Here is a 21,715-nt window from a genome sequence, read left to right as displayed (position 1 = left end):
TTCTGTCTCAGCTGCTGACTTCAGTGACAAAAGTTATTTTGGGGGTTGTTTTTTGTTTGTTTATTGTAATAAATGTTGATTTCCTGTTAGCGCTGCAGACATTAAGTGGAAAAACAAAGGTATAAATAAGGTGGTAAAATAGTGAATATAAATGCATTTCAAGGAATAGTAAATAGAAACCTGTGATCCCATTTACAGGTGCACAAAGCCTTGCCAACTCCTCTTTCTGCAAACTATACTGGGGCTTTATCAACAGCAATTGGAAAACCATTCAGGGTTGCCGATTTCTTGTTCAGAAAATTAACATTTTTAGAAAAAGTCATCATTGGCTATTCAGTTTCTGGCTCTCTATATATAGCGCTTTGAACTTTTTAGTGTTATTTGTAAAAGTAGGTTTTGGTTTGTTACACCCATAAGGCTTTTAATCTTGTTACAATTTTGGATGCAAGGGAAATAATTTTACATCTGCTCAACATCCTGTAGGCCAGGGGTGGGGAACCTCCGGACCACTGCCTAATTTCATTCAGCCCCTGGCAAGTCTCTGTGCCGCGGGCATCCCTCCACGGGGCTGCAGCTGCAAGCGCTGGATCGCCCCAGTGTGGGGCAAAGCTAGGGTTGCCAGGCCGTTAAAAGCCTAGTCAGCTCTGCACAGCTCCCGGAAGCAGCCGGCATGTCCCTGCGGCCCTTAGGCGCAGGTGTGATCAGGGAAGCTCCGTGTGCCGCCTCCGCAGCTCCCATTAGCTGGGAACTGCATCCAGTGGGAGCTGTAGGTGCAGGCAACGCGCAACCATGCAGACCCGCATGGCTGCGCCTCCACCTCCACCTAGGGGCCGGATCAGACAGTCATGCCGGCCGCTTCCAGGAACGGCGTGGAGCCAGGGCAGGCAGGGAGACTGCCTTAGCTCCAGTGTGTCGCCAACTGGGAGCCGCCTGAGGTAAGCACCGCCTGGCCGGAGCCCGCATCTCGAACCCCCTCCCAAACCCTAACTCCCTCCCAGACCCTGCACCCACATCCATACCCCAACCTCCTCCCCACACCCCAACCATTTACCCCAGTCCTGAGTCCGCTCCCACACTCCAAACCCCTTGGCCCCAGCCAGGAGCCCCCTCCTGCAACCCATACCCCTCATCCCCAGCCAGAGCCCTCACCCCCTCCCGCACCTCAACCCCCTGCCTCAGCTTAGAGCCACCCCTCCCGCACCCTGAACCCCTCATTTCTGACCCCAATCTGGAGCCTAGGGGAAGCCCCGAGCCTCCCCACCACCACGGGGCTGTGTGTGGCCCATGACTGATTTTTTTGTGTGATTTTTGTGATTTTTTTTTCTCTATGACCCGATAGAAAAAAGGTTCCCCACCCCTGCTGTAGGCAATCAAAGAAATGAAGGTTCCAGAGAAGGATCAAGGATTTTCTCTCTCAATATGGGCCTAATCCAAAGCCCACTGAAATCAATGGGAGTCTTCAGTGGACTTTGGATCAGGCCCCTTAAATTTCTCTTGCTCTCAAGTTAATTTTTGTCAGGTTTGATCCTTCACCAAAACAAGCAGTCATTATGCACTCAGCAATGTGAGCATCGTCATCAAGTAGACATTCAAAATTTCCTTCTCTCAAACATACTTCTAAAGTTTTCGGAAAAATATGTGAAGGGAATGGAACTACAGCTTAACTTTATGAACCATAGCCTAAAGAATAAGCCATGACTGGCCTTCTGCCAGGCTATCACACAGAGATTTTTGAGAATGGTTTTTAAATAAGCTCCTTTAGGTTCTACCTGCAGTTTTTGATTGAATCATAAGATTGTTTGATGCACACAACAGATCTTTACAGTATCTCCCTCACCTGGTTTATCTTGTATTTGGGCAAGCAGCACCAGACTGTGACCTTTAATTTTGAGTCTTCTATCCCTACTCCAACCACATAGTCAAATCTCTACAAGAATTAACTGAGAAACAAAATCTGTCAATATATTTTTATTTTCTGATCTCCTGCAAATGGCTGAATCATTGTTACATGGTACTGAACTTTTATTCCTTTTTCTTTTGGTGGCTCATTTCTTAGCTACTTTGATGCTTTTGTTGCACTTTAATGAAGTTAATTCACACATAACTTATTTTATAAAACTGAATTTGTTATTGGTCCATCCAACAAATTTCAGGCTGTTTTAAGATACAGAGAACACCAGTCACATTTTAAACCTCGTGACTTGGTTAAAATTAAGATCTATTCTGTGGTCATCTTTAAAAAATTAATATAAACTTGTGTTTAAATACTGCAGTCATAATTTTAAATCACATTTAAAAAGGTTGCTCAAGATTTTGAAGAAGGTTTTGAAGACGTTACACTTGTTATAAACAATGGATTTTAAAACTGATGATGTGACTTACAGGGCAGTCCACAATTAGGAACCCACATTCCTGATTAGGTACTTAAAATTAACTTTGGTAGGTTAGCTAAATTGTTATTGAATGATCTGAAGTTCGATTGCTTGGCTATTCCAGAACATGTGACAAAGTTCTATGCTTTTAATTATGAACCCAAAATATTAAATTAGTACCAGTCAGAGTCCAAACTACTGAGTCAATAGACTTATTCAAATCTGCTTATAGCTTGTTTTCTTTAACAAACTCATCTTACGTATTGTAGTCGGGATGTATTTACAAGACAGGTGTTGTAATTTTATTTTGCAATGTACTGTCCAATGAACCGTGCCCCACATGGCAAAATAAATATTCATTAAAGGTGCACAATCAAGTGACAGCTGAGACTTCAAAAAAATTTGGCCTACCATAAACTTCAGCAGCATTAGAAAAACAACAAAAACAATGTATCATATTTTGAAAATTGACATTTTAGGATACTCTAATTAAAATAGCTTTGTAAATTAATACAATTAAAAACAGATCTATCTTTCTGCTTTACAAAAGGAAATGCCAAACTCTGAGATGAGTCATTAAAAACACACAAAACATAAAGGCTGTAAGAAATCAAATTAAAACACACACACGCAGCTGGTTGTTCCATTACTCCCTGCCCTCATAATCACAAAAATGTCTCATTAACAAGAGAAAGTTGTTTTAAAATGAATGGCATGCAGATCTAGTGCATTAATTTTTTTTTTCCACAATGATTCTATTCCTGGGATATGCAGATGAACTCACAAAAATATTGCGTCTCATTTACTTACTGCTGTTCAACATGCCGTACTTAGAATGACAACATCACACAGACTTAAATTTATCTTTCTGCAAACCCTTAGTAATGGTTGGAAAAGCAACTAGAGTATCTAAATGAATCCAGAGGAAAATCTACTTGCCTAACCAGCAGTGTCACTGAAACAAATCAAAGCTCTAGCAAATCTTAAAAGAGCAGTATTGCTACCTTAATCTCAGATCCCTGGGATTAAAGAGATCAGGCTATTACACAACTAATTACGGTACTTGCTTGGTGTGTCACTGCAAGTCACATCAAGTACACAGACAAACTTAAAAACCTATTTACTAGATGAAGTAACATCCTATTAAAGTGCCAATATACTGCATTTTTAAATGCAAGAAGATGCAACTAACTTGTTATTTAAACCATCAATACACCATGAACTTCACCCACAGTTCAATGTATGCACTTTCTGATACTGACTTTTGAAGTTGAACTCATTAGGATTCAAATCAGCATGAAAGCTTCGGCTTCCGCCCCACAGAAGTCATCAGAGAAAAAAAATCTATTTCTGAAGTTCGTTTTATGTAGAAATGGTCCCCTAGTGTTTGACTGTAGTTTGCATTACTATCTTTAAAATGGCCTTTACTATCTGGACATGAAGACTTACCTTCACAAATGTAACTTGTGAGTGTTCCTTAGCTAACTCAGCCATGACATCATTCATCTGAATGCACTGAGGAGCCCATGGTGCCCAAAAATGGACAACTACAAGAGACCTATGACAAAACAAAACACAGATATGTTAATAGAAAGAGATGATTTTTTAAAATAATGCTATTTTGAAGAATAACTGACTACAAAAAACATGGTTAGTTATAACGGAACAATGAAATATTACATGAATATATATACATTGTAGGATAGAAAGAAGATAGAAAGAGTAGTACTTCTTTGGATACAGAAAAAAGGAAAATAACTCATATAAGATGAACTCATAGTAAATAACTAAGTTATCCACTCTAAGGTTATCACAACTCACAAAAAAAACCCACACTAAGAGCACAGAAAGCATAGGGATGGGAAAAAAGCATTAAAAAGGAAAAAGTTACAAAGCCTTGCCCAATTTTTAATGTTTTTAGAAGGCTGGTGGTTAGAGATGTTTGCTGAAAAACAAATACCACTGGTAAGATATGCAACATAAAAAGAAGAATAAAATCACAACCGAGTTACAAGGAGCTTGACATTTTGCTACCAAACCTGATTCTAGCAGAATGCAGCATCACATACAAAGAATGAGCAACAACTGAAGCAGGCAGAAAGACCTCAATTACTCACTAGGGGGTCACACACTTTGTTGCCTCTGTTGGCTGAGCTTATTGCACACACCAGGGGCTCCTTGCATCCCTTCATTACCCCCTACAAGCTCTGTGTGCCACCCGCCGATCCTCCTCTATTTCAGGGACTCGTTGCAACCCCCCTCCCCCCCCCCTTCCCATGCCAGGGGCTCTGTGTGCCCTTGCATTCTCCCATATCTCACCATTCTTATTCTCCTTTTCTCTCTCTTTTAGGATGTCAACAATTTAAAACTGTATTACAAGGATAAGCAGAGCTAAGGGCTTATCTACAGATGGACTCTTATTCCAGAATGAGCATGTCTATCAATGGAGTTAAAAGTTATCATGTTACATCCAAAAAAGAGAAAATACCATCAAGTAGATGGATTGTCAAGCCTCGCAAGCTCAGCCAAAAAGGCACTGAAGGCACTAACGATTAGTGACAAAACATTTGGGTTTAACAAATAATCTGGAAAACACACAACACACTTCATTGCTTCTGTAAGCCAAGTTCATTGCATCCCTCCCGTTCTCCTCCACAAACTCCCTGTGTGCCACCTTCCCACTCTCCTCAATTTCAGAGACTCCCTGCAATGCCCCCACACATCCCTTCATTCCAGAGGCTCTATGTGCATCCCCTTCCTTTCCCATAACAGAGTCCCCTACATTTCCCCCATGCAAAGGGTCCTGTGTGCTCTCCATTCCCTCCTCTCACCAAAGCAGGCTCCCACACTCTTTCTGCATATGCCAGGGGCACTGTATGTACCCCCATTCCACCCTTTCCACCCTGCCAAGGAATCTCTATGGCTCCCATTTCCCCCACCCCCATACCAGGGCCCCATTCTCTCCCACACCTATTCCTCCCACAGCAAGGACCCCCAATTGGTCTTCCTCACCAGAAGTTCTGTGTGCTCCCATACCAGAATCCCCCATTCTTCGTCTCACCCATTATAGGAATTCTGATTGTCCTCATACAAAGGGCTCTATGTACTCCCTTCCCCATGCCAAGGTCCCCAGTTCTCCACCCACATATGTCAAGGGCTCTACGTGACCCACTTCCCTCATTAATATTTCTCTTCTTTCTGTCCGGGAGGCCAGGTCTACTCTAGGAGCCCTTTATCAGTATAGGTATATCACATCAGCAAAGAATTCCTACTGCAAATGCACCTTTTATTGGCTAAACTGTGCTTTTCCCAGCATAGATTATTCCTGCCCCCCTTCAATTCTCCCTGGGATGAAATAACCCAAGGTAAAAGAATTAAGTTTAGAGGGGACAACAAATAAGAAGGGAGATGAGGAGTATACAAGATAACGAAAGATGCAAAACTGAACACCCCCCCCCCCCCCAACACAAAGCTACCCTTTGGACTCAAAGCCACCAGACATTGGGCCCAAGAACTTGTAGGTTTAAAAAAAGTGGGCATTTACATATCTCTGCACAAGAACTGCAGAACATAAAATATTTGGATTTTGGTCTATATATTCCAGAACCAGTACAGAAAGTGATGACACAACATTCTCCAAATAGGCAGTTCTAAAGGTGATGGCTCCATCTTCCATTATGATGCTATTTACGTTTGTGTTTATCATTGTACTGTGCTACAATGTAAACAATCTTTAAATTATAAATATTCAAAGTCACTTTCTAACATAGCACAATTTTTTACATGGATAATGAGAACATTCAGTTATGTCAGCAAGGAAATTTTTTAAAAAAGGGATATAAACCCTCATGTTTCAGGGCATAAACTAACTTCTAACTAATGAGAACTAGGAAGAAACTTTGTCTGTGGGCCAGTTATTCAATAGTTGTCCACAACAAGGTTTCTTACACCTTCCCCAAAAACATCCAGTGCAGAACACAGTCAGAGACCTGCTCCAGTATGGTTATTCCTATGCTTTACTGTTAGCTTTCTTAAACTATTTTCAGCAGAATAAGTGAATAGTTAAGGAGGATTAATATAGCTGGACAGGACAACTAATCGGGAATATAAATTCCAACTTCTTTAGTGAAGGCTGTGTAATACTACCCAGGATAAAGGACTTCTCCCATAATATGGATTTCTGAGAAATACTACTGACATCAAAGCTGAAAAACATTAAGGTGTCTGTGAGATATCTGAAATGACAATAAGTTCTTAATAATACTCTAAATGTATAAAAATCACAAGACATAGCAAACATTATGCCATTGAAAGCTGTACAACAATTTATAATTTTATTTTGTAATAGACAAAATACTAACTTGTTAAGGAATTTAATATAAAACATCACATTGCAAATCCCATACATTATACTCAAAGCTGTTCAATACCCCAACCCTATACTGACAATTATTATTTATATTACCATAGCGCCTATGAGCTCTAGTCATAGACCAGGACCTCTATGAGCTAGGGGGGAAAAAAAAAAAAAAAAAAAAGACACAATGATGTGGAATGACCTGAGCCCACACAGGACTCTACTGGAGTCAATGCAGCTCATGCAGTTTCAGCACAGGATCAGGGCCCAAATAATGAGTATAAGTACTAACGCTTAAAGCCAAGGAAAGGTAGGTTTCCTTTCCAACACCTGCTACTCTCAGGTGTATACAAACATTAAGAAGATGAGAAAGCCATAATCACTACTTCCATGACTTTACACCAAAAGCAAAAGCATTACCAAAAAAAGATTAAATATAGGAGTAACTTGACTTCAAGTTTCTATGCTACCACTATATTAGTTATGGAGCAGCATACAGCATGAAGTGTTCTGATCAATTAAATTATTAGAATTTGGTTTCCAGAAATTCAATTTACAATGCAGTTGTTCCAGTCTGTATTTGCAACAACAAACCTATGCTTGATTGGACACCATAAGAAATCCCTGAAACACATGTGGTGGATCTTGATCTGCAAAATTGTAAGGGGAAAATGAAGTCCTTCAATTCAGTGTGAAAAAAAATGAATAAAAATCAAACGGGGAAAAAAAGATGTATATAGCAATATAGCTAGATACTAAACAATGTATTAAGCCCAAAATGCTATTTAATAATTTGATACACTTTCTTTCCCACTACTGAAGCACAGCAGAGAATTCTCTCATTCCTGAGCTGCCAAGCAGAATTTCCCACATGTCCAATTTAAATTAATCAGTATGGTAGGGGTACATCTTATCAGATGAGTGTCACCTTGTGAGCCGTACAGGAGTAAGAACCACATGGCTGAGTAATTCTAGCCCCTTTGAATGGAATAGTAATTATTTGACAAGATTATCCTCGACCATGTTATTAATATTGCAATTTGTTTTAATTTAATGTACACTTAATGAAAATATTGTGAAAACAGAATGCTTACCCCCCTCATATTTTATTTTTGTTTTAAACATAGTTGCAATTAATCTGCCTTTCAGTTACTAAACTTTTTAGAAAAGCCTGAGAGAATGGCAAGATAGAGTAACTCAAAACATTGGGGAAATCAAGAGGGTCAACTGCCTGAAAGTGCATCATGACTCCAGATACAAAGTGCACACTGGACTCAAGGCAGTACATATTTGACTCTACTGTCATCCAGAGATAACCGGGAAACTTATATATATAAATAAATAAATAAATAAATAAACAAACATGTGTGTCCTTCATAACTTCCTTTCCCTTGCTATGGAAAAAAAAGCCTGCAATGAGGGATGCTTTATGGGGATGACCTCCAATATTGTTTTAATATTGGTCTTGGTTTTGTTATTTAGTCTATTTTATATCACAGCTGTTACTTTAATTGAGTCCAGAGAAAAATATAGATATATACACCATGTATTGTCTACAAAACTTTTCGGGTATTCACTTAAGGCCAAATACTGCAGTTACAGCTCCCTCTTAAGTAAAGGAGGGGATTGGAGGGAGTTATGCTTGCAAAAGAACTGCAGAACATAAAATATTTGGATTTTGGTCTATATATTCCAGAACCAGTACAGAAAGTGATGACACAACATTCTCCAAATAGGCAGTTCTAAAGGTGATGGCTCCATCTTCCATTATGATGCTATTTACGTTTGTGTTTATCATTGTACTGTGCTACAATGTAAACAATCTTTAAATTATAAATATTCAAAGTCACTTTCTAACATAGCACAATTTTTTTTCAGCACACAGTGTCACCATTTTAACATATCATTTAGTCAAAACTAGAATTAAGACGGAGATTTATATGACTGCTTAATTCTTGTTATATCATCATACAAATCCACCACCATTTTTGCCACTCTGAAAACAAAGATTTAATTAAAACTTTTCCATAAACATATTATGAAGTTTGTGGTTATTCCATAATATAACTTGCCAGTAAATATAAATATTTATAATCAAATAACCATTTAATCAGTTTCATTAGAATATTTATCTTTTCAACCTTTTGTGAAATCAACATTTCCCAAAATGTGTTGTTTTGTTCAATCAGTAACTGTTCAAAAAGTAACTGAATTAGCAGTACAAGGCTATGTCTACACTAGAGACCTTAGAGTGGCATAGGTGTACCGATACAGCTGCGCCACTGTAAGATCTCCTGTATAGTTATTCTATAACAGTAGTTCTCAAACTTTTGAACTGGTGACCCCTTTCATACAGCAAGCCTTTGAGTGAGACCCCCCCTTATAAATTAAACACTTTTTTTTATATTTAACACTATTATAAATGCTGGAGGTGAAGTGGAGTTTGGGGTGGAGGTTGACAGCTCGCAACCCCCCATGTAATTACCTCGTAACCCCCTGAGGGGTCATGATGCCCAGTTTGAGAACCCCTGCTCTGTAAGAACTGACAGGTATTTGTTTTATAAAAAACACTTTTTTTTAGGCTAGGGAAATGTTTCTATTAATCCTTAAGTTTTGTCAGAATTCTGCTGTAAACTTCTCTAGCAAATTGTCTGTTTGTTTAAGCTATAAGCTCCACAGAGAGGGGATCACTGGGTAAACCCAAAGGAGATGTATGCTCAGTCCTGCTACGCCTAATGCCTAAGGGGGAGAAAGGGAGGGATGGTACCCCCATTACATCCAGTACCTAGAGCACAGACCAAATGTAGGAAACAAGTTTAATTTCCCACACCGCCTGATTTGGAGCAAGGATTTGAACTTGGGTCTCCCATGTGAATGCACTAACTACTCAGCTATTGGATCGAAGGTGGACACTGCTTCTTCCTTGGCTGTCTTGTATGAAAGTCAAGCATGCTCTGAGCACGTGTCCCAGACAGGGCTCCACTGGTGGGGGGGAACACCTAGTTTTGAATCATACCAAGGCTTTGGCAAAAGCTAGATGGCATCAAGATTTAGACAGCTTTGCACATTTGCACCAGTAAAAATTTAGATGCCTAGGGAATTTAAGCACTTACAGGGCTAGACAACAGCTGAGCAGGGGCCTAAGGATCTAAATTATGGACTCTGGCGCCTAACGTGGCAGTTAGGCACATAAGTCCTTTTATGGATCCAGTTCCATGTTTTCTTCTATTTTGTACAGTTCCAGACACACTGCTAGGCATCAATCCTGCAAGCTTATTCACACAGGCTGACTTTTTCTCCACACAGAGACAGAGGTCTGCTCATAAAAGTCATCTTCCAGGTTTGTGCTCTTGAAAAAAATCTGTTAATATACATGTAAATATGCTGCCAGTATTGAGTTTAAAGTGTTCATTGAAAACTCAAGTTTTAAAGTTTTCACATAGCGTTGAGATATAGAAAAAACCTATTTGGGGCTGTGAAACACCAACGCAGTTGTACCATTCCTGTTCACTGTGTGAATGTATACATCCCTATTTTAAGATTAATTTTAAAGATCCATTAACATAACATAGAACAGCACTTTCACATTTCTCATGTCTTCAATCTAAAAATCTCATGCAACTGTACAAAAATTAGAACAGCACTAGAAAAATCTAATTTGCCCTGAAGTTTAGATTCTTTAAATTTTTTTTTTTTTTACAGAAACAAAAAGATAGAAATGCTTCCATTTAAAAACAAAAACAAAAAAGCAAACTTGAAATCAGTTGTTTTTAAACACAAGCTCACTCCCTTGCAATGTCAGCAGTCCAAACATTTAGAGCCCTGCACGGATACAAAATCTGTATCCGCATCCGACCTGCAAAAATGATCCACAGATGTGGATGTCTACGGATATAAAGCAGATATCCGCCAATTTGCAGGACTCTACAAACATTGCAGCACTGGGAACATAAAAGTGAAACTGACTTCACTGATTTTCCTTGTCCAATCTAAGAAAGTTAGGAAAAAAACTTCAAAAATAAAAGTGTAAACTGGATTTCTAAATTATTTCAATGTAGTAATCAAAAAGTATTATTAATGTAAGGAAATGAGGTTGAAATATGACTGGAGTTGACACTGTCCTTTAAATAGAATGCAAGCATTATGACCCTTTTACAGATGTGCAAACTAAGGGCTTGTCTACACTTAAAACGCTGAAGCAGCACAACTACACCACTCAGAGGGGTAGCCGTGTTAGTCTGGATCTGTAAAAAGCAACCAAGAGTCCTGTGGCACCTTATAGACTAACAGAAGTATTGGAGCATAAGCTTTCGTGGGTGAATACAGTACTTCAGTGAAGATGCTACCTACACTGATGGGAGGGATTATCCTGGTGGCATAGATAATCCAGCTCTCTGAGAGCGGTCTTCACAGAGGGTTAGGTAAATTTAACTGCGTCGCTCAGGGGTGTGGATTTTTTCTGAATTTTTCTGTCGCTCTAGTGCTGTCTACACCAGGGATTAGGCCGGTGTTGATTTTTTTCAAACCCCTGAGAGATGTAGCTATACCAGTGTAAATTACTAGTGTAGACCAGGCCTAAAAAGCAGAGTGGGATTAAGTGTTTTGCCCAAATTCACAAGCAGAGCCAGGAAGGGCAAACCAAGTATCCCAGTGCCCAGGCCACTGCATTAGGCTGGGGTGGATGCCCCACGGGGGCAGGGCAAGGAAATGGAGGGGGGGAGGGTTAGTAATGGGCGGGGATTAATGACGCCCCCAGGGGAGGAGGCAACAGCGGGCGGTTAGTGACCCCGTGGGCCCGGGCAGGCCTCACCTGCACAAAGAACGCGCCTCCCCCAGGGAACAACACCCGCCCCCTCCTTCCCCACAGCCTGGCTCCGACTCCCCGATGACAAAGCCGCTGCCTCGCCGGGCCGGGCCCCTGGGGCCTGACGCTACCGCTCGGAGCCGGCGCCAGCCGCACGTACTTGCCCTTCTGCTGCAGCAGCTCCCGGAAGTGCCCGGCGGAGCCCACCTCGGCCAGCGCAGCCATGGCTAGAACTAGTCTGTCGCCGGCGCTGCGGCCAGGAGGGGCACGTGCAACCGGTCAGCAGCGCGATCCGCCCTCCCTCAGAGCGAACCCTCTCTGCCTCCGCGCATGCTCGACTAGGCGACCCCACTTCCTCTGCGCATGCGCGGAACGTCCGCCCGTTCCCGTGGGGGAGGGAGGCCCGGAGCGCGGCTGTCCCGGGAGGGGGCGGGGCGATCGGCCGCGGCGCGGGGCTGAGCCGGGCCGGGCCGGGCTGGCGGCGGGGGTGGGTCAGCAGTTTTCTCTCTGGAAAGGTGAAGCTGTTGATTTTTACAAAACGAAAGCGGAGCGCGCACAGGGTTTGCCCAGCACGAAACGCGCCATCACCCAGCCTGGGTCAGAGCTGGCCAGGGGAGCTGGACTATTGTGTCCAGTTCTGGTCGCCGCGTTTCAGGCAGGATGTGGACAAATTGGGGAAAGTCCGGAGGAGAGGGACCGAGATAATTGAAGGGCTAGAAAACGTGACCTATGAGGGAAGATTAAAAAATAGGGTTTCTTTAGTTTGGAGAAGAGAAGACTGAGAGGGGACACGATAACAGTTTTCAAATACGTAAAAGGTTCTTATAAAGAGGAGGGTGAAAAATTATTCTCCTTAACATTTGAGGATAGAACAAGAAGCAATGGGCTTAAATTTCAAGGAAGGTTTAGGTTCATTATCATAGAATATCAGGGTTGGAAGGGACCTCAGGAGGCATCTAGTCCAACCCCCTGCTCAAAGTAGGACCAATCCCAGACAGATTTTTGCCCCAGATCCCTAAATGGCCCCCTCAAGGATTGAACTCACAACCCTGGGTTTAGCAGGCCAATGCTGTTGGATATTAGAAAAAACTTCTTAACTGTCAGGGTGGTTAAGCACTGGAACAAATTGCTGAGGAAGGTTGTGGAATCTCCATCATTGGAGGTTTTCTTTAAGAACAGGTTAGCTAAACACTAGTCAGGAATGGTCTAGGGCAGGGGACTGGTCTAAATTACCTATTGAGGTCCCTTTCTGTCCTACACTTCTATGATCCAGCACTATTCCCCGCCCCTCATTGTCATCATCTCTCCCGCTCTCTCCAAAACATACATCTCAATGCACCATCCAAAGAAGTAAGACTCTGTCATGTACGGTACATACGGGATCCTTCTATACAGTGAAATATTCACCTCTCAGATTCCAGATGTTGGGGAATGATTCCCGCTTGTCCTGCTTGAGGTCATAAGATCTCTCAAATATATGTTAAGAATGAATTGATCCACCGGTCTACATGAAGTTGTGTAGGATATTTCCAATAATGACATTATTTTAATGCCTCAGGTTTCACAGCCACATTTCTGGAGCTGTGTGCAAACCTGCAGCACAGAGGCACCAAAATGAGAATTGTATGGACAGTGGAGAAGCAAATGGCAGTCACTCTGGAAGCTTGCAATGGCAGATTGTTATTGGTCACTGGACTATCAGTTTGGAGTTGGAAAATCCATAGATTGTCATCCAAGTGCGTAAGGCCATGACACATCTCCTGCTACGCAGGACTGTGACTCTTGGCAATGTGCAAGAAATAGTGGCTAGATTTGCAGCAAGGGGCTCCTTGACTGCAGTGCAGTGATAGATGGCACACATACCCCTATTCTGGCACCAGCCCACCTTGCCACTGAGTACATCAGCAGAAAGGGATACTTTCCAAGGTTATGCAAGTGCTATTGTTCACTGGGGACACTTCACTCATATGGAGGTGGGCCACTCAGGGAAGGTGAGTGATGCTTGCATCTTTAAGAAACACAGGACTTTTCAAAAAGCTGCAAGCAGGAACATTCTTCCACAGCCAGCAGATTACCATTGGTGGTGTTGAAATGCCAATAGTGATTCTGGGGGATGCAGCCTACTCCTTGCTCCCTTGGCTCATGCAGCTGTACGCTGGTCACCTTGATGGTGCCAAGGAAAGATTCAACTACTAGCTCATCAGGTGCAGAACGACTACTCAATGTGCTTTTGGTAGACTGAAGGGATGCTGGCAGTGTTACTCACTAGATTGGCTCTCAGTGAGAAAAATATCCCCAAGGTTATAGCTGCTTGTTGTGTACTGGATCATATACATGAAACGAAGGGGAAAAGCTGTTGCCAGGGCAGAGGGGCAAGGTGGACCAGCTGTCTGATGAAATTGAACAGCCACACGCAAAGGCTATTGAACAGTCATACACAAGGACTGTGGAGCTTTGCTGCTGAGGTAGGTCTTAAATGACCATTTTAAGAGTCAGCCACAGTAGTATTGTCGATTAAGTATGCGTGGGTTTTTGCCTCCCACTACGAATTCTGTAATGCTTGGTGTAAAGTCATAAATATGTGTGGATCTTTACTTCCACCTATGAATTCTGTAATGCTTGCTGCAAACTAATATAGATGCTCAGAGTATCCAAAAACAGAACTGTGTGTGTAAAGAAACAGGAAATAAAATGGAAGTGCAAACAAACATGTACAAGGTTAAAAAACTTTTACCAACACTATACAGAGTAAATTATAAAATCCTAACTGAAAATGGAAGTAAATAGTGAACATTTATGACCATGTATATAAAAGCTACAACAGTATAGATTACATATACACCAACCTGTGTTTTTTTCAATCGGTATACGTGTAGGTATTTTTCTCTTTATTGTCCAGCATGGAGAGGTAGGGGTAAGGAGGTACATCATGGTGCCATGTGGAATGTTGGGGGATATAGGGAGTGCAACCATGGAATTCTCCAAGGACTGGAAAGTTTGCTGAGTTTAGGCATGTATGTCAATAATACTCTGCAACATTTGAGTTTATTCCCTGAGCAAAGCCATTATGTCCTGGCGTATTTCCTGATGCGTCTCGGTCCTTTTGCCTCTCCTGCAGCAACCATTCTCTCCATTCATGGTCATGTTCAGATGGGCTCTCCAAGCACTGCACTTATAGTCTGAAGCTGTAAAGAATTGGAGGAACTTGCAGAACATATCCTCCCTAAACCTCTTATTTCTCCTCCTGATCAGGGTCAGATGTTGAGCAGGCATGGAGAGGGCACCCGACAAGACCATCATGCCAGAAGCTGTTGATTAAAATATACAGATGCGCCATTAGCTTTACAATCACAACAATCAAGGAAAGATAAGTCTCAAAACTCCCGTACATTATTCCCATAAATAGGAAATGCTTATTGACACTTTAGCTTTGGAGCACCTCACTACAGCACCACTCTGCAGCTCAAACCATGGTGAGTATGGCCTAGTGGGGAGGAATGAGGGTGTTCTGTTCCATGAAAGCTATAAACGTTGGGTGCCCCTCCCTGGGTATGGGCATAAAAAAAGTGTAATGAATACTGGCATTGTTTTCACAGGCAATGGTGATTTTGGATGATATCTCACTCCTGGGGGGTGACAAAGTCACAGAGGGACCCAGCTGCTACTGGTGTCCCAAAGCCACCTGTGGCCATATACTGCTAACTTGTTTACTGACATGGTGCCAGGCAAACTCATCGTAGAGTGGTATGGGAAATCTCCAATTGCCGTGAAAGAAACAAGGCTGCCATCCCTAGAAATCTTCAGGAGAGGATTGCAGAGTATCTCTATGAAAGTTTCATTGAGATCTCTCAAGAGGATAAAATGGACCTCTCTGTTCAGATAAACAAAGTACTCCACATGCCCTTGCCAAGCCCAGCAAGCTGAGTAAGTGAATAACAGATGCTGACTCTACCGCTGTTTGTTCTACCTCTGACCAAGCACAGGACACTAGGCTGATGTGGATTGTGTAATCAGACCACCATACCACTCTTTTTTAATTTATTCCCTAATATTTTATTTTGTAGCATTACATTACATTAGATCTGTAAAGCAACGAAAACTCAATATGTTTGTTTTCTAAAATTACAGGTGGGGTGTGTGCTATTTTTAAATGGGGAGGAAAGATGGTGGGAGGGAGGGAGGGAGGGAGGGAGATGGGGTTTCATGAAAATGGGGAAAAAAACATAAGGAATATTGCATGTACACACTTACTCAAGTGCCTTTCCCTTACATCAGCGGGCTCATCACCACTCTCCTGTCAGGATTTCAGCTCTTTTATGGATTTTTTTTAAAGGGGAAAAAAGGGCATTCGACTGTGTAGAGTGGCCTGGGACACAATTAAGACCTTTATAAGACCAAAATACACCATCCAACAAACAAATCTGTTTATTAATGGTAAAATATGTCTTTCCCTTTTAATCAAATGGAACCTGACAAAGAGACTCTCTGTCCCCACAACTATTTTATCTAGTAATTGGGCCATTTGTGGAAACTATGACATGTTTCAAATTACTGGAAATGAATATGAGTTAGCAGTGAGATTATAAAATGGCACTGTAGTCCAATGAACTCTTGGTGTTTACTATACAATCAAGTCCCTCATTCCCCAGTACAACTATCATTTGGCTAGTGTTCAGTTTACATACTGAATTTAAACAAATCTGTGGAAGATTTCAACCTGAAATAGTGGCCCAATTTAAATCCCCCCAAGATGGAATAAATATTTGAGGGCTAAAGTGATCTTAAACCTAATTCAAAAACTGAAAATTAATCCCATGCTGTTAAATTTTAGGAATGAATCTCCCCATAACAGTTATAGGAAGGCTGTTGCTTCTCAAAATAAATATCCTCCCTAATCTCCTATGTCAACCACAACTGTTTCAGAGAATTTAAAACCTCATTCTTTAATAAGCTTCACAAGACCTTTTCAAGGTTCATTTGGTAGGCAAAAAACAAGAATTGCTGTTAAAAATGTATAGGCCCATTGAGACATGGGAGAACTAAATCTCCCTAACTTAGGCTATATTTCTGGGCATCCCATATGGAGTGTTTGGCAGCATGATCCCAGGGAAACCCAGGACTTCAATGGCTCCAGATTGAACAACAGGCAGCAGGCCAAATTAATCTGGCAAACCTCCCATCATTCCCAGCTGATCTCCTACTCCCCTCAAGTCACACAGAACCCAATTACAGAGTCAGTATCAAACTCAGAGATAAAAAAATTAAAGATGCAAAATCTCTTAAAATAGGTAGTTACTCTGGACTGTGTTACTATTTTTTCTCTGAGCATGAATAACTCAGTCTACAAAGAATTGTATATTGCAAACATTTACCAATAATGATATTATAGTGCCCTTTGAAGCACTGAAACATATTCCTGACAGACACAGGTTTTATTTTATTATATTCAAGCTAGGAATTCCCATTAAAAATGAACACAATTAGACAGAATCCTAGTTTTATACACAGCAAGGAATCATCATTTTTATGTGGATCAGGTAAATACAATGTATTTCTTTGGCTATTAGGTCTTGAAACCACTTCCCTGACACAACCCCAGACAAAGACATCACAATGGACAGAGGTACATGTAATTCCAGTTCACAGAGGAGAAGAAATAAAAATCCTGGGAGAAATTCATAATGTTATGGTTAACAATAACTCAAGGCAGATACAATGTTATATTGTACACAGAAATATTATTTCTCAGTACTTGTATGATACAATATGTAAAATTAAACTATATAGATGTAAGAAGGGCTCCTACGTAACTCCACTTTTTTTTAACTCTATCATGTTACTTCCTGTTCCAATTCTGGTAAATTATATGCAGCACTAATAGGAACATATTCATGGTCTTACTCCAAAACACTGTTTATTAAGCATTAATCTGGGAACTCATTTATACAAACCTATTAAAAACACTATTTTTGTTAACGTTTTCACACACACACAAAAGACATCTTGATTTTCTGAACTAGTGAGACTACCTAACTGTACAAACCTGGATCACTCTCATTACAAAATAGTAATCACCTATCACAGGGTGAAAAGAGTACACACTTTCAAAGACAAACGAGTACTTCTTTATAAAAAATGCTGACTTTTATTGGCAACTTTATTTCCTTGACTTAGGGTCTTGACCTTATAGGATACACAATGAGGAGGTGATGAGCATGTAAGGAGCCTTCCCCTCTTGCAAGATCCTCCCGGCAGAATTGCAGTCAGGGGAGTCCATGGGCTGTTCCCTCATTACTTCCCAAAGGAAACTTGATACCCCAAAAGAGGCAGAGATGGGTAGAAACGGGGGTGAGACCATGGTCCTGCCCCCTCTCCACAGCGACTCCAGGATCAGGAACAGTACACAGAATGCTACACAGAGGTTGGTAGCAGGGAGCACTCCCCCAGTGTGCTGGGGAATGAACTTGAGGAGGAGGAAAAGGAGAGATGGTGCTGATGGGAGAGGTTAGTGACATGATGGGGATGATGGGCAAAGAGGGTAATCCTAGAAAGCACACTATAAATGGACTGGGGGCTTGATAAGTTTATGGAGGGGATGGTTTGATGGGATAACGTGATTTTAGTCAATAGGTCAATAACATGCCATCGCTGGTAATTACTATCAATGGTCAATGTGGGTCTGGCTGGAGAATCTTGCCTGCATGCTCGGGGTTCTGCTGATCACCATATTTGGGGTCGGGAAGGAATTTTCCTCCAGGGTAGATTGGCAGAGGCCCTGGAGGTTTTTCGCCTTCCTCCGCAGCATGGGGCAGGGGTCGCTTGCTGGAGGATTCTCTGCGACTTGAGGTCTTTAAATCATGATTTGGGGACTTCAACAGCTGAGTCAAGGGAGAGAATTATTCCAGGAGTGGATGGTTCAGCTTTTGTGGCCTGCATCATGCGGGAGGTCAGACTAGATGATCATAATGGTCCCTTCTGACCTTAAAGTCTATGGGGGCGGGGTCCATGTGGATGTCAGAGGGGCCAGGGAGAAGACAATGGCAACAGTCAAAATGGAGATGACAACAGAGTGAAGAAATCTTTGTTGACAGAGGCTATGGAGGAAGAAAGCCATATTTTGACACAGCCTGGAAGTTCAAGGTGAGAGAAAGGGAAGTATCAAAGAGAATATTTGGGTGTGGGTAGAAACATGGGTTTTGGTGACTGGGAAATGGTTTTGCAGTGTACATTGACAGAAAAAGAGAAGAGCGGGAAGATTCTGGAAGGGAAAGCAGGATTTCAGCTTTAGACACACCAGATGAAATCCTGACCCTATTAATGTCAATGGGAATGGGGAGTCAATTCCCACTGACTTCATTGAGGTCAGGATTTCACCCATTAACTTGAAGTTCCTGACAAAGCATGCAGATGAGATGTCAGAGAGACAAGTGAAGAGGCAGGGTTGGGTGGAAGGAGACAAACCAGAAGCAGAGAAGTAGTTTTGTAAGGGCATGGCTACACTTGCAAATGTAGAGTGCTTTGAGTTAAACCAGCCTTCGTAGAGCGCAGTAGGGAAAGCGCTGCAGTCTGTCCCTACTGACAGCTGCAAGCGCACTGGCACAGCTACATTTGCAGCACTTGCAGCGGCATTGGGAGCGGTGCATTATGGGCAGCTATCCCACAGAGCACCTCTTCCCATTCTGTGGGAAGGGGGCAGGGAGGGCGGAGCATTCTGGGTCCTGTCCGAACACCCCGTGATGCATCGGTTCACATCCCAGGAATCCCTGTGCTTCCGTCCACATTTGGCTCCATCTTTCAATGTTTTTTGTACTGCGCACTCTGTCTTCCCTTTCAGTCTGCGGGAATGGAGCCCAAACTGCTGAGGAATATGCTGACAAGTCTCACCAGCACGTCACGTTTGGCAGTCAAGTTACTCCTTAAGATCCAAACTGACAGTGAGGACTCCGATGATGATATCTACTCGAGTAACGCATACGACACGAGACTGCTTGTGACATTCACGGACATGCTCACTACAGTGGAACACCGCTTCTGGGCCCGGGAAACAAGCACTGGGTGGTGGGATCACATCGTCCTGCAAGTCTGGGATGACGAGCAGTGGCTGCAGGACTTTCGGATGAGAAAAGCCACTTTCATGGGACTGTGTGAGGAGCTTGCCCCCATCCTGCGACACAAGGACACGAGATTGAGAGCTGCCCTGCCGGTGGAGAAGTGGGTGGTTATTGCAATCTGGAAGCTGGCAACTCCAGACAGCTACCGATCGGTTGCTAACTGTGGGAAAGTCGACCGTTGGAATCGTGTTGATGCAAGTTTGCAGGGCCATTAATCGCATCCTGCTCAGAAGAACCGTGACTCTGGGTAACGTGCATGACATTGTGGCTGGCTTTGCACAAATGGGTTTCCCTAACTGCGGAGGGGCGATAGATGGGATGCATATTCCAATACTGGCACTAGCCCACCTAGCCTCCGAGTACATTAATCGGAAGGGGTATTTCTCTATGGTTCTCCAGGCGCTTGTGGATCACCGTGGGCGTTTCATTGACATTAACGCAGGCTGGCCCAGAAAGGTGCATGACGCACACATCTTTCGGAACACTGGCCTGTTGAGGAAGCTGCAAGCCGGGACATTTTCCCCAGATGAGATGATCACCATAGGGGAAGTCGAAATGCCCATTGTGATCCTTAGAGACCCCACTTACCCTTTAATGCCATGGCTCATGAAACCCTACACAGGGAGCCTTGACAGCAGCAAGGAGTGGTTCAACAACAGGCTGAGCCAGTACAGAATGACTGTGGACTGTGCTTTTGGCCGTTTAAAGGGACACTGGCACTCTCTGTATGGGAAGCTGGATCTGGCCGATGACAACATCCCCACGGTTATATCCGTGTGCTGTACCCTCCATAACATTTGTGAAGGGAAGGGTGAAAGATTCATTCAGGCATGGAACTTGGAGGTTTAACACCTGGAGGCTGAATTTGAACAGCCAGAGAGCAGGGCTATTAGAGGGGCCCAGCACAGGGCTGAAAGGATTAGGGATGCCTTGAGGGAGCAATTTGAGGCTGAAAGCCACCAGTAATGTCTGGTGCCCTGCACGGGAGTGAAGTGCAGTGGTTCCAATGTTAGTAGGAATCTGTGTTTGCTACGCTGACTTGCAGTGCCCGTTGCTTTCCTGGGCTAAGGTATCTTTTACTTTATGAATAATAAAGAATGTTTTCAAAGCCAAAAAATCCATTTATTGAAAAGAAAATTCATTTATTGAAAAGAAACACAACTGCTTGGGAAACAGAAAGGGCAAGGCGGTGGGGTGGGGAACGGTACAATCACAGATTTGCGTATGTCCTGTTCTCATACTCAGCCTTCCTCTCTGGAGTGCTGTGCAATGAGTGTTGCACTTCAGGATGGCTATAATGAATGGTGATGTGGGTTGGGTGCAGTGGGTAAGGGTTGTAGTTTTCAGGGCTGGGTGGTGAAGCTACAGGTGTTGGAGGCAGCTGGTGGCGATAAGAACCCGGATGTTGGGGAAAGTGGGTTGGAGGTGACATGGGGGCACAAGGGAAAGAGTTTGGGGACAAGGGCTGCAGTGGGGGGCAGGCGCGCTAGTGCTCCGCCTGCATGGCTAGGAGCGCCTGGATCGAGTCCGCTTGGCGCTCCATGAAGCTTACCAGCCGATCCGTGCTTTGCTGCCGGAGCCCCGCGCTTTTGTGCCGGCGCGCCTCATTCTGCTGGCGGATCCTCCTTTCACTCTCCCTCCACTCCTTTTAGATTCTCGTTAAGTGACTGCTGCATTACTTCATGCAGCATGTCTTCTTTGCTTTACGTGGCCTCTTCCTAATTCTTTGCAGTCTTTCGGCTGGTGATAACACAGACGGCTGAGAGCTCAAGGTTGCATCTGTAAAGGCAAAATGCAACAATTAACAGAGGCAGCATTGTTCACACCAGACAGAGCAATGATTCCCCCATACTTAAGGGCAAGCACAGTCTACACAATAGCATAATTTGCCCATCCCAAAGCGAGCGCACATAACCCACGGGAGCCCCAAAATGGTGAGTAAGCACAGGGTCAAGGGGGACTGATTGTTTCACGGCTGTACTGTCCTCTGGGTTTCTGTGCCTTGGGGAGAGCCAACAGCTGAAGAGGACCCCTATTCTGAACACTGTCCCCACATTTTCCACAGGAGTTC

General features: G+C 42.9%; 1 protein-coding gene across 2 annotated transcripts in view; it reads right to left on the bottom strand.

The window, feature by feature from the left end:
• Positions 1-11,840, bottom strand: part of GLRX3 (glutaredoxin 3) — a 36,100-nt gene extending 24,260 nt beyond the window's left edge. Inside the window, exons 1-2 of one of the 2 annotated variants that reach the window (XM_065407285.1) lie at positions 11,694-11,840; positions 3,822-3,930 (exon numbers count right to left, since the gene is read on the bottom strand). In XM_065407285.1, coding sequence (XP_065263357.1) covers positions 3,822-3,930; positions 11,694-11,758 — 174 coding nt within the window. In that variant the 5' untranslated portion in view covers positions 11,759-11,840. The remainder of the gene's footprint in view (positions 1-3,821; positions 3,931-11,693) is intronic. The other variant, XM_065407286.1, reaches the window with a different exon arrangement.
• Between the last annotated feature and the right edge of the window lie 9,875 nt (positions 11,841-21,715).

This window comes from Emys orbicularis, chromosome 7 (assembly GCF_028017835.1).
Source record: "Emys orbicularis isolate rEmyOrb1 chromosome 7, rEmyOrb1.hap1, whole genome shotgun sequence".
Lineage (NCBI taxonomy): Eukaryota > Metazoa > Chordata > Testudines > Emydidae > Emys > Emys orbicularis.
The sequence above is the reverse complement of the archived record's forward strand: the minus strand, read 5'-3'. Positions and strand labels throughout refer to the sequence as shown.